Source organism: Callospermophilus lateralis, chromosome 2 (genome assembly GCF_048772815.1).
Source record: "Callospermophilus lateralis isolate mCalLat2 chromosome 2, mCalLat2.hap1, whole genome shotgun sequence".
In the NCBI taxonomy this organism is placed as follows: Eukaryota; Metazoa; Chordata; class Mammalia; order Rodentia; family Sciuridae; genus Callospermophilus; species Callospermophilus lateralis.
Genome location: NC_135306.1, coordinates 734,657 through 756,398, shown reverse-complemented (window position 1 = coordinate 756,398; position 21,742 = coordinate 734,657). Strand labels below are relative to the sequence as shown.

General features: G+C 43.6%; 2 protein-coding genes across 14 annotated transcripts in view; one reads left to right on the top strand and one right to left on the bottom strand.

Moving 5' to 3' along the window:
• Ehmt1 (euchromatic histone lysine methyltransferase 1) overlaps positions 1–21,742 on the top strand; it is a 157,191-nt gene that overhangs the window by 43,562 nt on the left and 91,887 nt on the right. For 9 of the 13 annotated variants that reach the window (XM_077108758.1, XM_077108753.1, XM_077108751.1 and 6 more), the window contains one exon: positions 17,815–17,881. In XM_077108758.1, coding sequence (XP_076964873.1) covers positions 17,815–17,881 — 67 coding nt within the window. Of the gene's footprint in view, positions 1–17,343; positions 17,385–17,814; positions 17,882–21,742 lie in introns of those variants that run through there. The other 4 variants (XM_077108752.1, XM_077108750.1, XM_077108756.1 and 1 more) reach the window with 3 other exon arrangements.
• Positions 2,906–4,288, bottom strand: LOC143390609 (inhibitor of growth protein 5). Its single transcript, XM_077108623.1, has one exon. The coding sequence runs from the start codon at positions 4,271–4,273 to the stop codon at positions 3,551–3,553; it is 723 nt and encodes a 240-aa protein (XP_076964738.1). The 5' UTR covers positions 4,274–4,288; the 3' UTR covers positions 2,906–3,550.

Here is a 21,742-nt window from a genome sequence, read left to right as displayed (position 1 = left end):
GTCTCTGTGTCCTCTATTCTGTACCATTGGTCCACCCGCCTGTTTTGGTACCAGTAACATGCTGTTTTTGTTACTATTGCTCTGTAATATAGTTTGAAATCTGGTATCGCTATATCGCCTGATTCACATTTCCTGCTTAGAATTGCTTTTGCTATTCTGGTTCTTTTATTTTTCCATATGAATTTCATGATTGCTTTATCTATTTCTACAAGAAATGCCATTGGGATTTTGATTGGCATTGCATTAAACCTATAGAGAGCTTTTGGTAATATCGCCATTTTGATGATGTTAGTTCTGCCTATCCATGAACATGGTATATTTTTCCATCTTCTAAGATCTTCTACTTCTCTCTTTAGGGTTCTGTAGTTTTCATTGTATAAATCTTTCACCTCTTTTGTTAGGTTGATTCCCAAGTATTTTATTTTTTTTGAGGATATTGTGAATGGAGTGTTTTTCCTCATTTCCGTTTCAGAAGTTTTGTCGCTGATATACAGAAATGCCTTTGATTTATGCGTGTTGATTTTATATCCTGCCACTTTGCTGAATTCATTTATTAGTTCTAGTAGTTTTTTTGTAGACCCTTTTGGGTCTTCTAGGTATAGAATCATGTCATCCGCAAACAGTGATAATTTAAGTTCTTCTTTTCCTATTTTTTTTTTTCCAAAAAATACTTTATTAAACAATATATCCATAATCTATAACATGATCCAAAAATACAGATATGCATCTTTACATTATTTAATAAAAAGATTTACAATAGCATCTTTCCTTTACAAAGGGGACATAGATAATAATTCCTTGAAAATAAAAAGTGACATTCATGTTAAAGCTGGATGAAACATGGTGGAGCAACCAAAGAACAGCCAGGGAAAGGCTTTGCACACCTAGAAGGACACTTTCCTACTACTCCCCTGCTTTGAAATTCCTCTCCACGCAGTGGGCGGAGGCCCATGTTGCTCTCTGAGTCTTCATGCCCAGAACAAACATCCCTCACGCTATCTCAAACTACAGCCACAACCCCAGCGCTACGAGGGTGACCTGGGCCATGCTCTGCCTGGGAAGCTGTGCCCTGGTTGGTGTCATTGCTCAAAGTGGTCCCTGCCTGGGTTCAGAGACAGGCCAGGCTCCTCGCTGCTCCAGCAGGCCTGCCTGATACAGCCTCCCAAGTCCCTGCCTGCAGTCCCAACCTGCCCAGGGGGAGGGACCGGGGGCAACCAGCTGCTCGGGGTGTCATCCAAACCAGCACACCTGCAGGTGTGGGGTGCTTACCAGCCTCTCCCTGCACACCCAGCAGGCCGTCTTTCTGGGATCCCCAATGGACACAGCGCAGAGGCAGCAAGACCCGTTCCTCCCGTGCCCTTGCCCACAGGGACTCACACCATGAAGGACACACACCCTCGTGGGGGGACACTGCCAGTCACCCAGGGCTGGCAGATGCCCTCAGTGCACCAGGTAGGCCGACTCTGTGGCCACCTGCAGGCTCCAGGTGAAGGCAGCCAGGCCTCTGGAGCAGTGCCGGGGCCAAGTTCCTTTCCAGCCAAGCACCCCAGACCCCCCAGCCAGACAGGAGCACCAGCGGCACAGAAGCCCTTCAGGGCCCAGACAACACCCCCAAAGAATTCTGCACGCACTTCCTGTCGTTTCTCCCAAAGCTATATGCATATTATTTTTGGTGATATTATTTTAACTGGCAAAAGTAAACATAAAAAAACAAAACTTTAAAAAAAAAAAACAAAGCCACAGCGAGGGACACACAGTGGCAGGGGGTCCTCACCTCCAGGATGCCAGAACAGAACACTGACCAGTCTGGGCCCGCCACATGCCACACACCTAGTCCCCAGGGAGGGTGTGAGGACGTGGGCGGGAGCAGCCTGCCCGAGGTAGGGTCGGCAGCCTCCGGTGAGAATCCCTGTCCTTGAGAAAAATGGTGACAGCAGCACGTGAGGCCCTGGGTGACCCAGCACCCAGGAGGAGGAAGAGCAAAGAAGAGTTTCCCACAATTTATTCTCTGTAACCCTTAAATACCTGTGTCAACCACAACCATGAAATGGAGCACACGTCCGCGTCACAGCTGTGGCGGAGACTAAGGGGCCTCCACCCTGTTGCTTCTGAGCGCAGGATGGCCAGCATTCAGGAAGCTTCTGGCCTGGGACCTGACAGGGATGGACGGCCAGCCCTCCACCCCCACCCACCTGGCACCTGACTCTGCGAATGGCCAGCACCGGCCATTCACGCCGTGGGCACAGGAGCAGGCCCTCCCCATGTGCCCTGAAAGCAGGCCACTAGGAGCAAGCTGCCAGACTGAGCTGTGGGAACCACAGAGGCCTGCATTCCACATGCACGTGAGCCGAGGACACAGGGCGGCCTGGTGCCTGCCCGGTGCCATCCTGCTGGATCCCTCCCCTCAGTGAAACCCTGGGAGGGGTGCAAAGGGCCGGTGTGGCTCAGTGGCAGAGTGCTCCCCCGGCACAGTCAGGGCCACAGCACTGACAGGAAAATACAGACACGGCCAGCAGAGGGGACAAGCAGGTAGCCCCAGTGACCTCCGTGGGCAGACGAGGCCCTCCTTGGGCTGCCTCCCGCCCACCCTGGGTTCTTCCTCTGGTGGGAGAACAGGAGCAGCCTCTGGGGTCTCAGCAAACCCTGGACTCTGGTGTACATGACAGAGGCTTTGCAGCTGAGGAGGCCCCTGGAAGCCGCCCTGAGGTCCTGGCATGGATGTCACATCCCCAACGTCCCCAGACGCTGCAGTGCCGGTGTGTGAATGCCGACCACACTGGCTCCATCGTAGCCCTGCTGCTGGGCACAGCAGACTCAGAGACGGTGCCACGACCAAAGCCCTAGGTGTGCAGCACGGGTCCCCAGCAGCTCCTGGCAGAGGACTCACTGCAGACAGACACAGGTCTTCACGCTCTTACAACAATTTCATCTTCACAGTAAAAAGTCAGAGGCCCCAGAGCAGCGGAACCCAGCCTGGGGCCAAGGCAGGTCCAGCCACTCCAGAGGTGAATCCCCGGGAGGACCAGACCAGCGTCCAGACTGAAAAGGCAGTGCAGAGACAGAGGCGTGGTCTGAGGCCGGAGCTCCTGGGAAGAGCTCCGGCACCAGACACACAGGAGGTGTCCAGCCCAGTCCATGGTCCCTGGAGTCAGGTCCCGGCACCCAGCCATACTGCGCTCTCAGAAAGTCAGATGTGCTTATGGTAATTCTGGTGGCAAAGTGGTGGCAGTGTACCAGGTAAAACGTCCCCCACACTGAGCACTTGGCCTGGCAGCCCAAGTTCACCAACACCCACCCCAGGACCCTGGGCTGGCTTAGTGGCCGCCATGCTCAGCTCAGGGTCTGAAGAAAGTCACTGTGGCAGGTCCTGTGAGATTGCTCCTCTGTGCAAACAGGGCCTGGTGGTTTCTCGCTTAAGAAATATCCAGAATTACAACTGGCCATTGAGTTATTAAATATCAGTCAAATAAGGTAGTTTTAAAATCAAAAACGTATTGCGACGTGGACGAAAGAGCCTGTGGACTCATCTCCCCAGGAACACAGCCTTTCCTCACTTCTTCTTCCTCTTGTCCTGAACGCACCATGGACAGAACCACTTTCCTTTGGGCTTCGTGGTGAGGTCCACGCGGGCAAAGTGGAACCATTCGATGGGACAATCTGGGTTGTCACAGCCGATCATCTCCCCGTAGGACACCTGGTGGCACAGGCAGTATGTGGGCTCGTTGGGATCCACAGGCATGTCCAGCACATCCGAGGGGTGCACGGACAGGATGGTGTCCGTGAACTCTGACCCTCCTTTGTGTTTCTTCTTCTTGGGAGTATCTTCTTCTGAGGTCCTTCTGCCACGGCCCCGGGAGCCTCTTTTTTCTTTCTGACCTCGTCCTTTTTTCAACCCTCGTCCTCCGGGGCCGTCAAAGTCATTGCCATCCATCTTGTCCTTCAAGTCGGCTTCAAAGCGTGCCAGGTCAGCATCAAGCCTCCGGATGTGTTTATCCACCATCTCGTAGGTCTGCATGGCCAGCTGCACCTTGTCATCGCTGTACTCCTTGCACTTGCTGTAGGCGCTTTGGATCTTCTGCAGATGCGCCACACGCTGGTCTGGGGAAAGGGTCTTCACTGTGGAGATATACTCTGCAGCCAAGAGGTCGATCTCTGCTTTTTTATCTTCTGTCCTCTGGTCCAGCTCTCGCATCAGCTGGAAGTTCCTCTGAAGTTCACAGGGAAGGTTCTCAATGCTGTCCAGGTAGTGCTCCAAGTACATGGCAGTCGCCATCTTCGTCCGCGGCCGCGCTCGGGATCTGCCTTCTTTTCCTATTTTTATGCCTTTAATTTCTTTCGTCTGTCTAATTGCTCTGGCCAGTGTTTCGAGAACTATATTGAATAGAAGTGGTGATAGAGGGCATCCCTGTCTTGTTCCAGATTTTAGAGGGAATGCCTTCAATTTTTCTCCATTCAGAATGATGCTAGCCTGAGGCTTAGCATAGATAGCTTTTACAATGTCGAGGAAAGTTCCTGTTATCCCTAGTTTTTCTAATGTTTTGAATATAAAGGGATGCTGTACTTTGTCGAATGCTTTTTCTGCGTCTATCGAGATGATCATATGGTTCTTATCTTTAAGTCTATTGATGTGGTGAATAACATTTATTGATTTCCGTATATTGAACCATCCTTGCATCCCAGGGATGAATCCTACTTGATCATGGTGCACAATTTTTTTGTTGTGCCTTTGTATCCGATTCGCCAGAATTTTATTGAGGATTTTTGCATCTAGGTTCATCAGAGATATTGGTCTGTAGTTTTCTTTCTTTGAGGTGTCTTTGTCTGGTTTCGGAATCAGGGTGATGTTGGCCTCATAGAATGAATTTGGAAGAGCTCCCTCTTTTTTCTATTTCCTGAAATAACTTGAAAAGTATTGGTATTAATTCTTCTTTAAAGGTTTTGTAAAACTCCGCTGTATACCCATTCGGTCCTGGGCTTTTCTTGGTTGGTAGTCTTTTGATTCTTCTTCTATTTCATCCATTGAACTTGGTCTGTTTAAATTGTGTGTATCCTCCTGACTCAGTTTGGGCAAATCATATGACTTAAGAAATTTATCGATGTCTTCACTATCTTCTATTTTATTGGAATATAGGTTTTCAAAATAATTTCTAATTGTCTTCTGAATTTCTATAGCATCTGTTGTGATATTGCCTTTTTCATCCCGTATGTTAGTAATTTGAGTTCTCTCTCTTCTTCTCTTCGTTAGCATGGCTAAGGGTCTGTCGATCTTATTTATTTTTTCGAAGAACCAACTTTTAGTTTTGTTAATTTTTTCAATAGTTTCTTTTGTCTCAATTTCGTTAATTTCCGCTCTGATTTTAATTATTTCTTGCCTTCTGCTACATTTGCTGTTGTTTTGCTCTTCGTTTTCTAGGGCTTTGAGATGAAGTGTGAGCTCATTTATTTGTTGGTTTTTCCTTTTTTTGAGGAATGACCTCCAGGCGATGAATTTCCCTCTTAAAACTGCTTTCATTGTGTCCCATAGATTCCTGTATGTTGTGTCTGTATTTTCATTTATTTCTAAGAATTTTTTGATTTCCTCCTTTCTGTCTTCTGTAACCCATTGATCATTCAGTAACATATTGTTCATTTTCTATGTGATGTAGGATTTTTCCTTCCTTCTTTTATCATTGATTTCCAGTTTCATTCCATTATGATCAGATAAAATGCATGGTATTATCTCCCTTTATATTTACTGAGGGTTGCCCTATGGCATAATATATGGTCTATTTTTGAGAAGGATCCATGTGCTGCTGAGAAAAAAGTATATCCACTTGATGATGGTTGATATATTCTATATGTGTCAGTTAAGTCTAGGTTATTGATTGTGATATTGAGTTCTATAGTTTCTTTATTCAACTTTTGTTTGGAGGTTCTGTCCAATGGTGAGAGAGGTGTGTTGAAGTCACCCATAATTATTGTGTTGAGGTCTATTTGATTCTTGAACTTGAGGAGAATTTGTTTTATGGACGTCGCAGCACCATTATTTGGTGCATAAATATTGATAATTGTTATGTCTTGTTGTTGAATGGTTCCTTTTAACAGTATATAATGTCCTTCCTTATCCCTTTTGATTAACTTAGTCTTGAGGTCGATTTTATTCGATATGAGGATGGCCACCCCTGCTTGCTTACGAGGACTGTGTGCGTGGTATATTTTTTCCAACCTTTCACCTTCAGCCTGTGTATGTCTTTTCTAATCAGATGTGTCTCCTGGAGGCAACATATTGTTGGATTTGTTTTTTTAATCCATGTTACCAGCCTATGTCGCTTTATTGGTGAGTTTAAGCCATTAACGTTTAGAGTTACTATTGATATATGGTTTGTACTGCCAGCCATGTTTGATTATTTATCTTTTTTTTTTTTTTAATTTTGTTTGTTTCTCCATGATTAGCTTTCCCCCCTGCCCTCTGTCTTTACCGAGGCACTTCCCACTGATGGTTTTAGTTGTTGTTTTTCATTTCTTCCTCGTGTAGTGTTTTGCTCAAGACGCTTTGCAATGCTGGTTTTCTGGCTGCAAATTCTTTTAGCTTTTGTTTATCATGAAAGATTTTCATTTCGTTGTCGTACCTGAAGCTTAATTTTGCTGGATACAGAATTCTTGGTTGGCATCCATTGTCTTTCAGTGTTTGAAATACGTTATTCCAGGATCTTCTCGCTTTCAGCGTCTGTGATGAAAAATCTGTTGTTAACCTTATTGGTTTACCCCTGAATGTAATCTGCCTCCTTTCTCTTGTAGCTCTTAATATTTTCTCTTTGTTCTGTATATTGGCTATCTTCATAACAATGTGTCTTGGCGTTGGTCTACTGTGATTTTGTGTGCTCGGTGTTCTGTATGCATCTACAATTTGTATATCTGTTTTCTTTTTTATTTCTGGAAAGTTTTCTGTAATTATTTCATTCAGAAGGTTACTTATTCCCTTGGTTTGAATCTCTGTACCTTCCTCTATCCCGATGACTCGTAGGTTTGGTTTTTTAATGTTATCCCATATCTCTTGGAAGTTTTTCTCGTGATTTTTTTACCAGCCTTTCTGAGTTGGCTAGACTCTTTTCAAGATGATATATTTTGTCTTCATTATCTGACGTTCTGGCTTCTACTTGCTCCACTCTGTTAATGATACTCTCGATTGAGTTTTTAATTTGGTTTATTGTTTCCTTCATTTCTAGAATTATTGTTTGATTTTTTTTTATAATCTCTATCTCCTGATAAAGATGCTTTACTTCTTCTTTTTATGTAATTCATTTCTTCTGTTTATGTAATTCATTTTCAATGTGTTCTTTCACTGTTTGGATTTGCTGTCTCGTATCCTCTTTAAGGTTCCATTCCATCTGTCTAAGGTATTCCTTGAGTTCTTTATATGACCATTTTTCTGGTGACTCTAGGTCCTCCTGAATATTTAGGCTGTCCTTCATTGTTTGTACTCCCTTTCTTCCTTGCTTTTTTATGCTGCTCATGTTACTTCTTGTTCTGTTTGATTGCTGAGTTACTGTTTACTCTTATAAATTTATTTGATGCTGTCGTTGCTGGTTTCAATGAAGTTATCTCCTCCGCCCGTGACGTCAGTTCTCTGCCATGGTGATATCCCATGCAAATGGTGACCGTTCACTCCCTTTGCCTGCTGACCAATGCAACGGGTGGGTCCTGACTGTCTCTCTCCCAAGCAGGCGAATGGCAGTTTCCGCGGGTTCTTTAGCTCTGGGCCAGAGCAGTTCCGGAAGCCAGAATTCGGCCGCTCCGGGCTCGGTGTATGTTCTGATAGGAGCAGGCTCCAAGAAGCAGTTTCCGCGGGTTCTTTAGCACTGAGCCTGAGTAATTTGTCTGCGAGATGCAGGCGAATGGCAGCCTGAAATTACCTGTTCTATAGCTGAATCAGGAAGGTGGTTTTGCATGTGGGTCTTTTTCCTATCCAGGGACTCTTTTGCATGCTCCCCGTGTCTTGTGACATTTCATGGTACATCTGTCTTGGGAGCTGGGTGCACTTAGTCCCACTGATCTAGCCTAGGGAAGTTTCTGCTTTACCTTCTGGAAAACTTTTTCCCTTAGTTTTCCATATGTATGTAAACATACTAATTTGCATTGAAGGAAAAGGTTTCATGAACTGAAAATATCCTCCTTTTTTCTCTAGCCACCTCAGTGCATTAGAATGTTAAAATGTACCAAGAATAGAACATGGTTTCTAGGAGGACAGTAGACCTCGGCTCTGGTATGTCAGGATGGAGAAGCAGCTCCATTATTCTGCTCTTCTTTCCCAAGGATCTGCTTTATTGCTATCGTTTGTGACCCATTTTGATTGTGGATTGGCTGGATTTTGTGTGTAGGTACATGCAAGTGGCTTTTCAGCCTTTATTGTCTATATGCTGCTGTAACTGGCTTTTTATATAGGCCATGAAGTTGACTGAGGATCTGTATAGGCTGTGAAGGAGCTGTTCTTGTGGTCACTCTGGCACCACAAATCCCCTTCTGTTTTACCACTGAGAATGGCAGATTACTGTGTGTCTATAAACAAAGGCATGACCTGACAGCCCCTCTGCCCTCTCACAGGAGGAAGGAGGTACTCAGCTGGACCAGGGCCCAGAGCTTAGAGGGAGGGACTGGGGCCCTCTTTTCTAGTGAGGGTCTTTTAGGGAGGAGCTTGAGAGCCTTGGCCTACAATTGTAGATACTGAGAATTTTCTAGTGGTTTAATTTTGTTTAGGAATACGTTTAAGGAATACGGGAATTTAAGATAGTGTTTAGTAGGCTTGTTTGTTTTTGTACTAGGAATTGAATCTAAGGGTGCTCTACCACTGTGCTATATCCCTACCTCTTTTTAGTCTTATTTTTAATTTCTCATTAAGTTGCCTCGGCTGGCCTGAACTTGTGTTCCTCCTGCCTCAGCCTCTCAAATAGCTGGGATTTTTAGATATATGCCACTGTATCCACTTTGTGTCATCTACCCCCCAAACTATATTTCAGAAGAGTTTTGGCACTACAAACATCTATCTTAAAAGAGGTGTGTCTTTGGGTACACCCTTGGCTGTCTGTTCTGGCCTCTATTCCTGTGATTTTCAGCTTCCTTGTTCTACTTGGTACCCTCTCTATACTCTTTACTTTTATTCTCTTTATCTTATTTAGAATTTTGTGTTTAAAAGGCGCTTTGAGCTGGCCATGGTGGCGCATGTCTATTATCACAGTGGCTGATGTAGGAGGATTGCAAGTTCAAAGCCAGCCTCAGCAATTTAGCAAGGCCCTGTCTCAAAATAAAAAAGGGCTGGGGATGTGCCTTAGTGGGTTCAATCCTTGGTACCAAAGGGTGTATGTAGGGGGAGAATACTTAAACAACAGCAGCAACAACAACAAAAACAGTGGCTCTTTGATTAGAAGAAGTCCTAGAATTTCTGGAAATCTCAGACTGGGTGGGAATTCCTTTTTCCATCCTGGGTTTGGAAGTTGGACACAGTCTACTCCTATTTTGTCTTTTTTTAGTGCTAGTTTCACCAGAGCAGATTTAACTTTGCTGCAGATCCTTTCCTGCAGCTCCCTGCCTGCAGGTTTACTGCCTAGCTTGCTCCTCTTGCTGCTGCTTGTTTTCCCTTTCTCAGCATGACTGTGTGCACAGATACAGGATTGTTTGTATTTTTATTTATTTTTTAGATGTTGATGAACCTTTATTTTATTCATTTATTTATATGTAGCGCTGAGAATTGAACCCAGTGCCTCACACATGCTAGGCAAATACTCTACCACTGAGCTATATTTTTATTTAAAAAAAAATTTTTTTTTTAGAGAGAGAGAGAGAGAGAGAGAGCGCGCGCGAGCGAGAGAGAGAGAATTTTAATATTTATTTTTATTTTTATTTTATTTTTTTAATATTTATTTTTAATATTTGTTTTTTGTATGTGGTGCTGAGGATCGAACCCGGGCTGCATGCATGCCAGGCGAGCGTGCTACCGCTTGAGCCACATCCCCAGTCCTAAACGTTTTTTAAAATATTTTTTTTTTAGTCATGGTTGGACACACTACCTTATTTATTTATTTATTTTTATGTGTTTTTTTATTTATTTTATTTTTTAATGTGGTGCTAGGTGAGTGTTCTATCGCTGAGCCACAACCCCAGCCCCTTATTTTTAAAAAAATTTATTTATTTAAAACTTTTTTTTTAGTTGTAGTTGGATACAATACCTTTATTTTATTTATTTATTTTTATGTGGTGCTGAGGATCGAACCCAGTGCCTTATATGTGCAAGGCAAGTGCTGTGCCACTGAGCCACAATCCCAACCCCTTTGTTTTTATTTTTAATGACTGAGAGGAAAACATCTCTACAACTGAAGCTTCTGGAAGAACCCTTGTTCTTGCTCATCTTGTACCTGCCTCTGAATTTGACCCTGGCCTCCCTTGGGCTTTGCATTTCAGAGCAGAGTCTCTGAAGACATGTTTGTGGGTGACTTTTGTCCTGGAGAGATGTACCTTGTGGGCATGAGGTGGTGGTAGTTACAAACTTTCACAAAATACTTGACCTTTGACCTTTGACCTCATGGGGATTTCTTCTTGCCCAGGACCACTGTCACTTTGTGGGGCTAGAAGCCAGCTCTAGCCTCCAGAACAGCATCATTGTTCTTCCTAAGGACAGCTTCGTGTTCAGACGTATCAGCCAGGGCAAGCACTACTGACCCGGGTTTCTTGGACTTCTTGTTTTCAACTGCAGCTCCCCAGGCCTGCAGTAGAGAGTCTGGGTGTTCTTGAGTGTGGGCACATGAACCAAGAACCAACAGCAATAGCAAGAACTCCCAAGGGGAAGCTTTTAGGTGGAGAAAAGTGAAGGCAGTGTTTGGAGAAGAGGTGGAAGGTTTGTTCTCCCTGTTCACACTTGCTCACGTTAGTTCCCTTCTCTCACCTGCTGTTCTGGTTTGTATTCCCACATGTGCCACTTAGAAAATGCAAGGGTTGGGGCTGGGGATGTGGCTCAAGCGGTAGCGCGCTCGCCTGGCATGCGTGCGGCCCGGGTTCAATCCTCAGCACCACATACAAACAAAGATGCTGTGTCCACCGAGAACTAAAATAAATAAATAAATAAATATTAAAAAAAAAAAAAAAGAAAGAAAATGCAAGGGCTGATGCTCATGGAAAAGAGGCGGATCAAGGGTGTTTGGCCAGTGGCATTTGCCTGGTTCTCCAAGGAGGAGGTGCAGGTGTTGGGTGCCACTTAGTAGACTCTGGTCTTGGCATGGGAATGGAGTCCAGGTACTCCCACTGCTAATGTTAAAGCTGTGTGACTTTGAGGCTTTATGTCAAGCAGGTGTGACTCATGCTGAGGAAAAGGAGGACAGAGCAAAAAGCCCAGAGTCAGACCCATTGTTATGGCCCTCACTCTTCAACCTCTTGCTGCTCTGAGGCTAAGGGACTAGCTGTGGAAGGGTCTTGGCTTGTGGTCTGAGGAAGGGTATCCCTTAACCCTGGAGGTCCCTGACTGAAGGAATGGATTTTGGATTGAATGCTCCAGCGCTGTTGGAGCATCTTGGAGCCATGGGTGGGGTTCCCAAGGCTGTGAGGGAATACTACATAATATAGGGGGGTAATTTCTGGGCTGTGGGGGGTGGGGAGCAGGGGCTGTAGGGCCTTAAGAGCTGATGTCTAGATTATCAGGATCCCTAGCCACAGAAGGGAATCGTGGACTGTGGGGGATCCCTGGGTTATGGGAAGCGATCTCCCAGTGTACTAGTCAGCTTTTTGTCTCTGTGACCAAAATATCTGGTTAGAAAAACTAGAGGAGGAGAAGTTTATTTTGAGATTAGAAATTCAGAGTTCTCAGTACATGGTCAGGTGATTCCATTGCTTTGGGCCCAAGATGAGGCCGAACGTTAAGGTGGAAGGACATGGCAAAGGAAAGCTACTCAGATCATGGCACCTGGGAAGCAGAGGGAGAGAGACAGAGTCTCCAGGGACAAAATATAGACAACCAAAACATGCCCCCAGTGACCTACTTTGTTTAGTGATGCATTGCCTGCCTATAGTGATCTTCCAGTTAGTTGCATTCACGTTATAATATTATATTAATGTTATAATTATTAATCCATCAAATGGATTGATCATTTATTTAGGTCGCAGCTCTCAAAATGTAGTCATTTCACCTCTGAATGCTCCTACATTAACAGAGGAGTTTTTTTGGGGGTAAGAGGATACCTCATATCCAAACCATAACCCTAGGCTCTCTGATGGGTTTCCTAAAGGTATGGGGCCTGTGTCCAGCCTTGCTCCAATACTTTTACCAACTGAGGAGAGCAGTGGGGCCTTTCTTCTCCCCTCTTCTCCTCATGGCTCTCTGGGATCCTTTTATCCTCTGTGAAAAATGGGGTATAGTGCCTCTTCCCTGTCCCCTGAAGCACAAGGTGGGAATTTCCTCTCTTTCTGAGGCAGACTGCCCCTAGACATGAGGAGATGGCTGCACATTAGTATGTGGCCTCTGTGTTTTCATTTCACTATGCTCTCTGGGAACTGTGTTTATGCAACTAGTGCTGAGAGCTTATTGGCCATGGTGATGGGCGCCAGGCAGATCTCCAGGTAGTACTGTGGGTTGGCAGGTTACAGAGACCTTTTACATGTCAGCAGCACTTACTGCATGCACCAGCATGGGAACACAGTGGCTTTTGGAACAAGGGCTTCAGTCCTTATTTCTTAACTGGAAACCAAAGTGCAGGAGCCAGGTGATGATAGGAGACCCCACCGTGGGCAAAGACACTTGCATGTGGTCCAGGCCCCATCTCCAGAGCTGTACCATTTGATCCATGTGGCCTTGACTACACCTCCCAGGATCCTCTTGCTTGAGACTGTCAGTCTGCTCCTGCCCCATTTCCCAACCAGTACCCCTGTCTCCTGAGGTCCGGGCTTGATTTGTGCTTTCCCCCTGTCTAGATCTCACTTTTGTACTACCATGTTTCCAGTCCTCAGACTTCCCTAGCCTTGTCTTTCTAAGGAACCTTTTATGAAAAATAACTTCAGATAGGCAGAAAAGTTGAGAGATTTGTACAGTGACCTTTGTGGACCCTTCACTCACGTGCATTGCTTGAGGTCTTCCAGCTGAGCCCACAAAAGTGCACACATGCACAGACAGTCAAATACACACACACACACACACACAGGTACATGTGCACACACGCACAACATACTTCTTTCCTCTGAAGCCATTTGAAAGCAAACTCAGACTTCATACCACTTTGTCTTTAATTGCGCATAAAAGCATTTCTCTTTTATAATCATGATGCGATGACAAATCTGGAGGACATTTAGCCTTGATCCAGTTCTCTACTCTGTGTACGGAACTTACAGTAATTTCCTTTGTGACAGTTGCATATGATGCACTGCCCAAATTGTCGTGTCTCTTCATTCTTTATTATTTTTTCTTTTTTAGTTGTAGATGGGCACAATACCTTTATTTTATTTATTTATTTTTATGTGGTGCAAAGATTGAACCCAGGGCTTTGCATGTGCAAGGCAAGTGCTCCACAACTGAGCTACAGCCCCAGTCAAGGTTTTCAGTCTTTGACTTTCAAAAAGGGACATTTTTGGAAAGTACAGGCCTGCTGTTTTTTAAAAGGTCCTCAGTTGGAATTTGCTAATGTCTCCTTGTGATTGACCTGAGATTGTGCACTGTTCAGGAATCTGTAGAAGTGATGTTGTACAAGTCAGTCTATCAAATGGATGCTCTTTGTCCCATGATAGTTCATGTTGACCTGTGGTTAAGGTGTTGCCCACTGGGCTTCTCCTCTGCAGTTACTCTTTTTACCTTTATAATTAAAATACATTGAGAGCTTGTAAATACCCTGTTTCTATTCTTTGTATTTTTAACCTTTACTTTGTTTATTGGTGCTGAGGCTCACACGTGCGTTCGAGGCAAGCGCTCTACCGCTGAGCTACAACCCCAGCCCCCCTGTTTCTTATTAATCTTGCTCCTCATAGTTTTAGAATCTATCTATGCATTGAACCTAACTTATCTGATGGTAGTAGTAAAATAGTGATTTTTCAGTTCCAACTTCTGGTTGCAAGCACAATTGGCATTCTATTAGGAAGAAGAGCTTTGCCTTCATTTACTTACTATCTATCCACTTATATAATGTTTATGTCGACTCAGGCCATCATTATTATGTTAAGTGGTTGAAATCCATTATTGTGATCATCTATTTTGAGGTTCAAAGTGTCCATACTTAGCCACTAGGAACCCCTTCAGGCATTGCTGTTTCTTGGGACACTCTTGTCATCTTTTCTCACATTCTTTCTTGGGTACTACTTGGTGCTTTGAAATGGACCTACACTTTTTCTTGCCTTAGACTGGAATTGCTTATTTCTCCAAGAGTAGGTCTTAGAGAAAATGAACATGGGTACTGAGACTTAGCAGTTGGTCTGCCTCTTGCTGCCAAGGGTTTGGCATCCCTGCAGTGGTCAGAGCTCCATCGCATGGGTTGCTGGTGAAGTTGGAGTTTGAGACAAAATTTGATTTTCTGCTTCTGCTGGTGGTTGGGGTATCTGTAGCCCTGAGAAAGCCCATTTAAGTGTTAGCAGCTAATCCCAGCAGGGATGCCTGCACACATCACCTCTGAGGGTTGTAGCTGGAAAAGCTGGATTCTTCTCCACATCACTGGTCTAGTGATGTTGCTGAAGCTCTTAATGGCAGGCTGTGCCTTCTAGTATCACAGCAGACCCCAATTGTTTCCAGGTTCTTATCTCACAAATATAAAGAATGAAATCCATGGACGACAATGGAAGGCGAGAGTGAAAGGAGTAGGCTTTATTTAAGCAAGAAAAAAAAAAGAGGTGAGAGGGGACCTGATAGCAGATTGCCACTTAGGTGTAAGTCTAGGAGTTTATATAGCTACTGGGTAGGGGCATTGATTAGTATTTGTGCTGATCAGGTCTTGGAAAAGTATGAACACTATTGGTCAGAATTAGTGCTTTCAAATTGATGAATAATCTGCATAATGGTGTACCATCACAACGCTCAATCAAACATAATGAACACTCGAGAAACTGTTATAAGTCAGACAAAACTCATACAGCATTGTGTCAAAACGCAACATTGTCTTCTAGACATTGGATCCTAGAACAACAACAACAAAATGGCATTGAAGAAAAACTAGTGAAATCAGAATAAAATTTTGATTTTAATTGTAAATAAAATAAAATAAAATAAATCTGGGCTTAACAGGTATTGGAAAGGTACCAGTGCTATTGGTTTCAGGACTGCCCTCACTTCATGCACCCGGCTTCAGGCTATGGGTAATGGCTTCCATAGGGCTGAGTATGGGACTGAGCTCCTTACCTAATTTGAAGGTAGAGGAACCCAGATAGGAAACAAAAATAAAAACCCTTAGTTGGGGCCCATTAACAGTTCTGTCTTGTTTTCCAAGGCTAAAGCCCACATCCTCATCCTCATCATTCAGGTGTCAGTTAAGGCTCTTCTTGCAAAGGACAGAGGAGTAGGCCACTTAGTACAAGAGGCCCTTTTGCTGTCAAGGTTTTGTTCCTCCACCCTGAGCTGGAGACACATCTGGGCCTTAATTAAGTCTCTGCTTACAGGTTGGTTCTGCTTGAGTAAGGGCGTGGAAAACACATGAAGTGGGAGTGGGATGGAATTTGTTATGGTTTGGGCAATATGTCTCATCCGTAAACCTTTCCTGGTTTAGTGTCCATCCCCCTCAGAGGTTCTGAACATTTTGCAGGCCACTGGCCCTTTTTCAAGGGTGATGAGAACCATTTTCTTGCCCACTAGATAATATGTGGAGTCAGCCACATAGAGCATTTGAATTCCAGTTTCAGGAAGCTCTGCCCTTCCTGCTTTTGTCCAAGGCTGATGCGCTCCATCACTTGCCTCTCTTGCTTATCCCTGGCACTGTCATACTCTGTGCCCTTCCCCATAGGAGTCACAGAGGACTTCAAGCTTGGTCTTTTTTTTGCTCCAGAGGATGTTGATTTTGCATCCTTGTTCCCAAGAATTCTAACAGCATCTGTACGGTGTGAAAAGCAGATGTGCAAGTGGAAGTGGGGCTTGTGGAGTGCCCAGAAGCACTTGCCTGATATGGGATAGGTGCTTAGTGATAGGTAAGAGAGAAGTGCAGACATCCATGAGGTGCCATCAACTACAGGTGGGAGGGCAGAATCAGCCATTACCGATAGGATTGAGAAAGAATGCATGTGCCTAGAAACCATTTTCCCTTCAGGGACCCCTGGGGTCCTCAGCCTACACTTTGAAAACTACTAGTTGGGCCACACAAGGAGCTCTGGGGAAGGTGGGAGAGAATAACCTGGAATTGACAGGAAGTTGAGACCTGCTTATACCTTTTCTTGGCCTCCTCCTGGGGTGTCAGTGAGCTCCTCTCAAGAAGGCTGCTGGTGGGAGCATTTGGGAAACACTGGGAATGCTAGATATTTAGCAGGACTGAGGAAGAAGGGATGTTGTGGGGGTTAGGAACTTTGGGTGACAGGGTGGGCAAGACTAAGTTCTTCGGAGGCATAAGTAGCATGAAGTGGAAATAGCAGTGAATTCAAGGTTCAGTAGGAATATTCTGAGAAATTTTTCTGGTGTCTTTAGAAAAAATATTCTGGAAGTTATAAGAAGTTTTTTGGGAGTTATGCCCTTAGGTTCTGGGAGCCCAAAAGTTTTTGGAGCTCAAAGTGGGAAGATAGGATAGTCTTTATCCTATGTTCCCACCCCCAGTGTGGACAAGGCATTTGCTGGCTCCTACTGCTGCTGCTTTATCCTGAGAGACTCCCTTAGGAGTGCTGTGTGTGTTTACCTTCATTTCTCTGGGCAGACTAAGCTACTGCTGCTTTTTTAAAAAATATTTTTTTAGTTGTTAACGGACCTTTATTTATTTATATGTGCTGCTGAGGATGGAACCCAGGGCTTCACACATACTAGGCAAGCATTCTACCACTGAGCCACAACCCCAGTCCCCAGACTAAGCTTTTTGAAGGCAAGAGTTCTGTTTGAGGAAAAGTAAAACAATGCCAGGAAGCCTTGGGTCATTCATATATGCCTCCCTGTAATAGACGCTTACACTCAATGTTCAGTGACTTCGGTGCTTTTTTTTTTTTTTTTTTTTTTTTTTTTTTTTTTTTGTGGTGCTGGAGATGGAACTCAGGACCTTGTGCATGCATGGCAAACACTCTACCAACTGAACTATATCCCCAGCCTGACTTCAGTGTCTTATTGCTCACTTTTTCTTTTGTGGTGCCTGGGATTGACCCCAGGGGTGCTCTGCCACTGAGCTATACCTCCGAACCTTTTTGTTTTTTTTTGTTTTGAGACAGGGTCTTGCTGAGTTGCTGAAGTCGTCCTCAAACTTCCAGTCTTCCTGCCTTAGCCTCCCAAGTAGGTAGGGTTACAGACCTGTTATTTTCTTGATTTACACTTTTTTTTTTTTGTAAATATTGGACATTTGAAATATTTAGATGAATTATTGTTGGCAACAGGATGCATTTTGAAATAAATTGTAGTAGTCCTATAACAATCAAAGTATTTCAGATTTCTAATTATGTAAGTGATATATGAGCACATCTTCCTAAAGGGCTGCCTTAAGAACTACAGAGTAAGCAGGTGTTTCCTTGGGCTGTCTTCTGAATGCCATCCCTTCTCCTGGAGACAACTGTGTTATCCAGTGGGTGAATAAACCCCAGTCATGTGGATGTTTGGTAGTGAGTTTTGTAACTGATTTATTTTGGAGAAGTCATGTTGGTGTACTGTATTTTCTGCCTTTAATACATTCAGGTTGATGGCTGTTTTTTTTTTTTTTTTTTTTTTTCTAGCAGGTAGTTCCGGCCAAGGGTGAGACTAAGCAGGATAGCTGCATGAAAACTGAACTGCTGAGAGAAGGTAAGGGCTGTGTTCCCTGGGATGGGAGACAGGATTTTGCTGCCTGTACTCTCCCTGTTATCTGTCTGGAGTTCAGTGTAATTTCTAATCTCTCCCATTCCTGGACGACAGACAGACAGACAGACACACGCACACACACACACACAGAGAAAAGATCTTGTAGAGAAGGAAAAAACAAACAAACAAAAAAACAAAGTGTGGATAACAGAAACACTGCACCTAGAAAATGAAAAGTGAATGGTCATAGGAATGTTGTAGCATCTTTATTCATACGCAGGCCTCACCCAGTAACAAATTGGACAACCTGACACATATGCATGGTAGAATGGTTTTCAAACAGCATGACTCATATAATAATACAGATGAAACTTAGCTGTGTTTTGTGAAGTGAAGGAAACCAAACCCCAAATGACATGTGCTGTGTGTGCTAGGGGTTTTTTATCAGGAATGAGTATTGATTTTTTTGTTAAATGATTTTTCTGTGAGTTGACATGCTTATGTGATGTTTGCCTTTTATTCTGTTCTCTTAATGAATTTTTTTTTTTTTAGCCATTAAACCAACTGTGCATTCCTGGGATAAATCCTGCTTGTCTTCATTTTTTAATCCCATCTCACTATCCCCTTAGCAACCCCCTTCCTCCAGTCCAGTTTGCTAGTCTTTTGCTGAAGTTTTAGTGTTTGTATCATAAGAGATATTCGTCTGGCAGAATGTAGTGGCATACACCTCTAATCCCAGCAACTTGGGAGACTGAGGCAGGAGATGTCAATTTCAAGGCCAGCCTTAGCAATTTAGGGACCCGTGTCTCAAAAAATTAAAAAAAACCTGGAGATATAGTTCAGTGGCAAAGTGCTTCTGAGTTCAGTTCCTGCACAAAACAAAAAAGATATTGTCCTGTGAGGTGTCTCTCTGGTGTTTAGATCAGTAATACTGCCTCACAGTACATTGTGGGGAGTTCCCTTTTTAATATTTGGAGTGGTTTGTGAAAAATTATAATAATTATTCTTTGAATGTTTGGTAGAATTTACCAATGGAGCCATCTGTTCTTGATCTTTCCTTCATGGGGAGTTTTTATTTCTAATAGAATTTCTTGACTTCTTAGAGTTTTATTCAGATTTTCTGTTTCTTCTGTTGGTTTTGGTAGCTGAGACCTTGTCCATCTTAGCTATATACACATTTAAGATTGTTCTATCTTTGTGATGAATTTACCCCTTTATTACCAAGATATGTCTTCCTTCATCCCTCATAGTACTGAAATATGTCTAGTTTAATAGGTCTGAGGTCTTTCCAGCTTTCTTTGCCTAAGAATTGCATGTTTTTTTCTCATGCCTTTATGTCCCACCTGTGTGGTGCCATTGCCCAGCCAGCTGGAGAAGTGTGATCGACATTGCTGTGACTTTTGTGTTGGTTATTCATCTTTTCAAAGTTTGTCTGTCTGTGTTGTGTTGAAGGATGTACTGGGTATGGAATTCTAGGTTTATTAGTCAGCTTTTAGTCCCTGTGGCAAAGTACCTGACAAGAATGATATTAAGGACGAAAAGTTTATTGTGGCTCACAGTTTCAGAGGTTCAGTCCATGGTTGCCCAACTCCATAGCTGTGGGCCTGGGGTGAGGCAGACTATCATGGAAGAAGGATGTAGAGAAGGAAAGCAGTTCAGGACATGATGGCCCAGGAGCAGAGAAACTCTGCTCACCAGGGACAAAATGTAAATTCCAAAGGCACATGCCCAGTGACCTACTTCCTCCGGTCACACCCTGTCTGCTTGTAGTTAGCACACAGTTAATCCATATCAATGGATTAATTCACTGTTTTGCTTAGAACCAGAAGTCTGTTTATCTTTTTCTCAGTATGTAATTTGTCTTTTCTTTTCTGGCTGTTTTCAGATTTTCTCTTTATCGCTGATTTTTAGCATGTTGCTAGAAGTTTGTTAACTTTCTGGGATCATTGATTTTTGTAGTTTTCCTCAAGTCTGGAAATACTTGACTAAAGTGCCCCATCCCCCACCTTGTATGGGGATTGAACTCGGGCACTCACACTGAGCCACATCCTCAGCCCTACTTTGTATGTTATTTAGAGACAGGGTCTTGCTGAGTTGCTTAGCACCTCGCTTTTGCTGAGGCTGGCTTTAAACTTGTGATCTTCCTCCCTCAGCCTCCCAAGCCAGTGGGATTACAGGTGTGCCTCATGTCTGGTGCCTGACTAAAGTGTGTGTGTGTGTGTGTGTGTGTGTGTGGTTTTTTTTTTTTTTTTTTGGTTTTGTTTTGTTTTTTGGGTTTTTTTTGGCTATTATTCCTTCAAATATAGTTTTGCTTCTCTTTTTTGTTTTTCCTCTCCAAGTACATGCATGTTTGCTTCATGTCATTCCACCTGTCAGTCAGGCTCCACCCACTAATTTTCACCTTTCAGTGCTTTATTTTGCATAGATTCTAACAATGTGTCTGAGTGCTCTTTCCTCTGTCTAATCTGGTGGTAGTTTCATCGCTGATAGTCTCCTTTCATATTGGCCATCTTTCATTTCTAGAGATGCATTGTAAGGGTACATGTAGAGGGTATGTGTGCCTTGTTCTCTGTGTGTTTCAGTTTAAGCTTGGCACCTGTCTTCCCTGAGTACTTGTATTTCTTGTTTTCTTGTATGTCTAGTAGTTCTGATGGGATGGTAGATACTTTGGTAGTGTTTGTGGATTGAATATGTTGAGTCTGGATATCTGTATTAAAACAAGGATTGTTAGGCTTTTCCAAGGCACTCAATTTATTAATTTGCAAAGTTTGGCTTCTTGTTGGTTTGTTACTAGTCCTTTTTTAGCTTGAAATATAGTAACTTTAAATCCAGGTTGGTTGTTGCTCTCGACTTGAAGTCTTTGCCAAATACCTTTGTGATCACAGAGAATTCTCTTTTACACCTGTCAGACTTCTCTGATTTGACACATGTAAGGCTCAATATGGAGTCTTTTGACTCATGAACAAGGTATATTTCTCCTTTTTTGGGGTGGTGGTGGTGGTGGTACTGGGGATCAAACCCAGGTCCTTGTGCATGCGAGGTAAGCACTCAACCAACTGAGCTATATCCCTGGCCCATTTTTTAAAAAAAAATTTATTTGTTATTGATGGACCTTTATTTATTTGTTTATATGTGGTGCTGAGAATTGAACCCAGCACCTCACACATGCTAGGCAAGTACACTACCACTGAGCCATAATCCTAGTCCCACAGCCCATTTTCATTAGTTTTTGATAGCTTCACATTGTATCTCAGCATACAGGTTTTGTATCTCTAATTACTTCATATGTTCTTATGCTGTTTACAATTTTACTTACCAGTTGCTCATAACTGATACACAGATTTGCAGTTTATCTTTTGCTATTGAATTGTATTTTGAGATAATTATAGATTTACATGTGAGAAACATTGTACATGTGAGAAACATTGTGAAGAGATCCCCTGTATCCTTCTTCTGTTTCAACTAATGACAGCATCTTGCAAAACTGTACACAGAGTCAAAACCAGGTTTTTGACATGAGTACAATGCACCAGACCTATTCAGATTTCTCAGTGGTTTGCACCAGTTCCCCCCACCCCCACGCCATCTTTCTTTCATTGAATCCAGGAACACTGTCCCACTGAGCTATATCTCTAGGCCTTTTTATTTATTTTTGATTTTGAGATAGGTCTCACTAAGTAGCTGAGGCTGACCTTGAACTTGTGATCCTCCTGCCTTGGCCTCTGGAATCTCTGGGATCACAGGTGTGGTAACTGTACCTGCCTATTTTGTGTATTTGCTTCTGTGTCTGTCACGTATATCCACAACCACGGCCATGACCATGGTGAGGTGCACAGCATTCCTACCATGGGCTCCTCTTCCTCA

Bases quoted from the DNA above. Each gene is read 5' to 3' on its own strand.
- LOC143390609 (XM_077108623.1), bottom strand. From the start codon at position 4,273: ATGGCGACTGCCATGTACTTGGAGCACTACCTGGACAGCATTGAGAAC.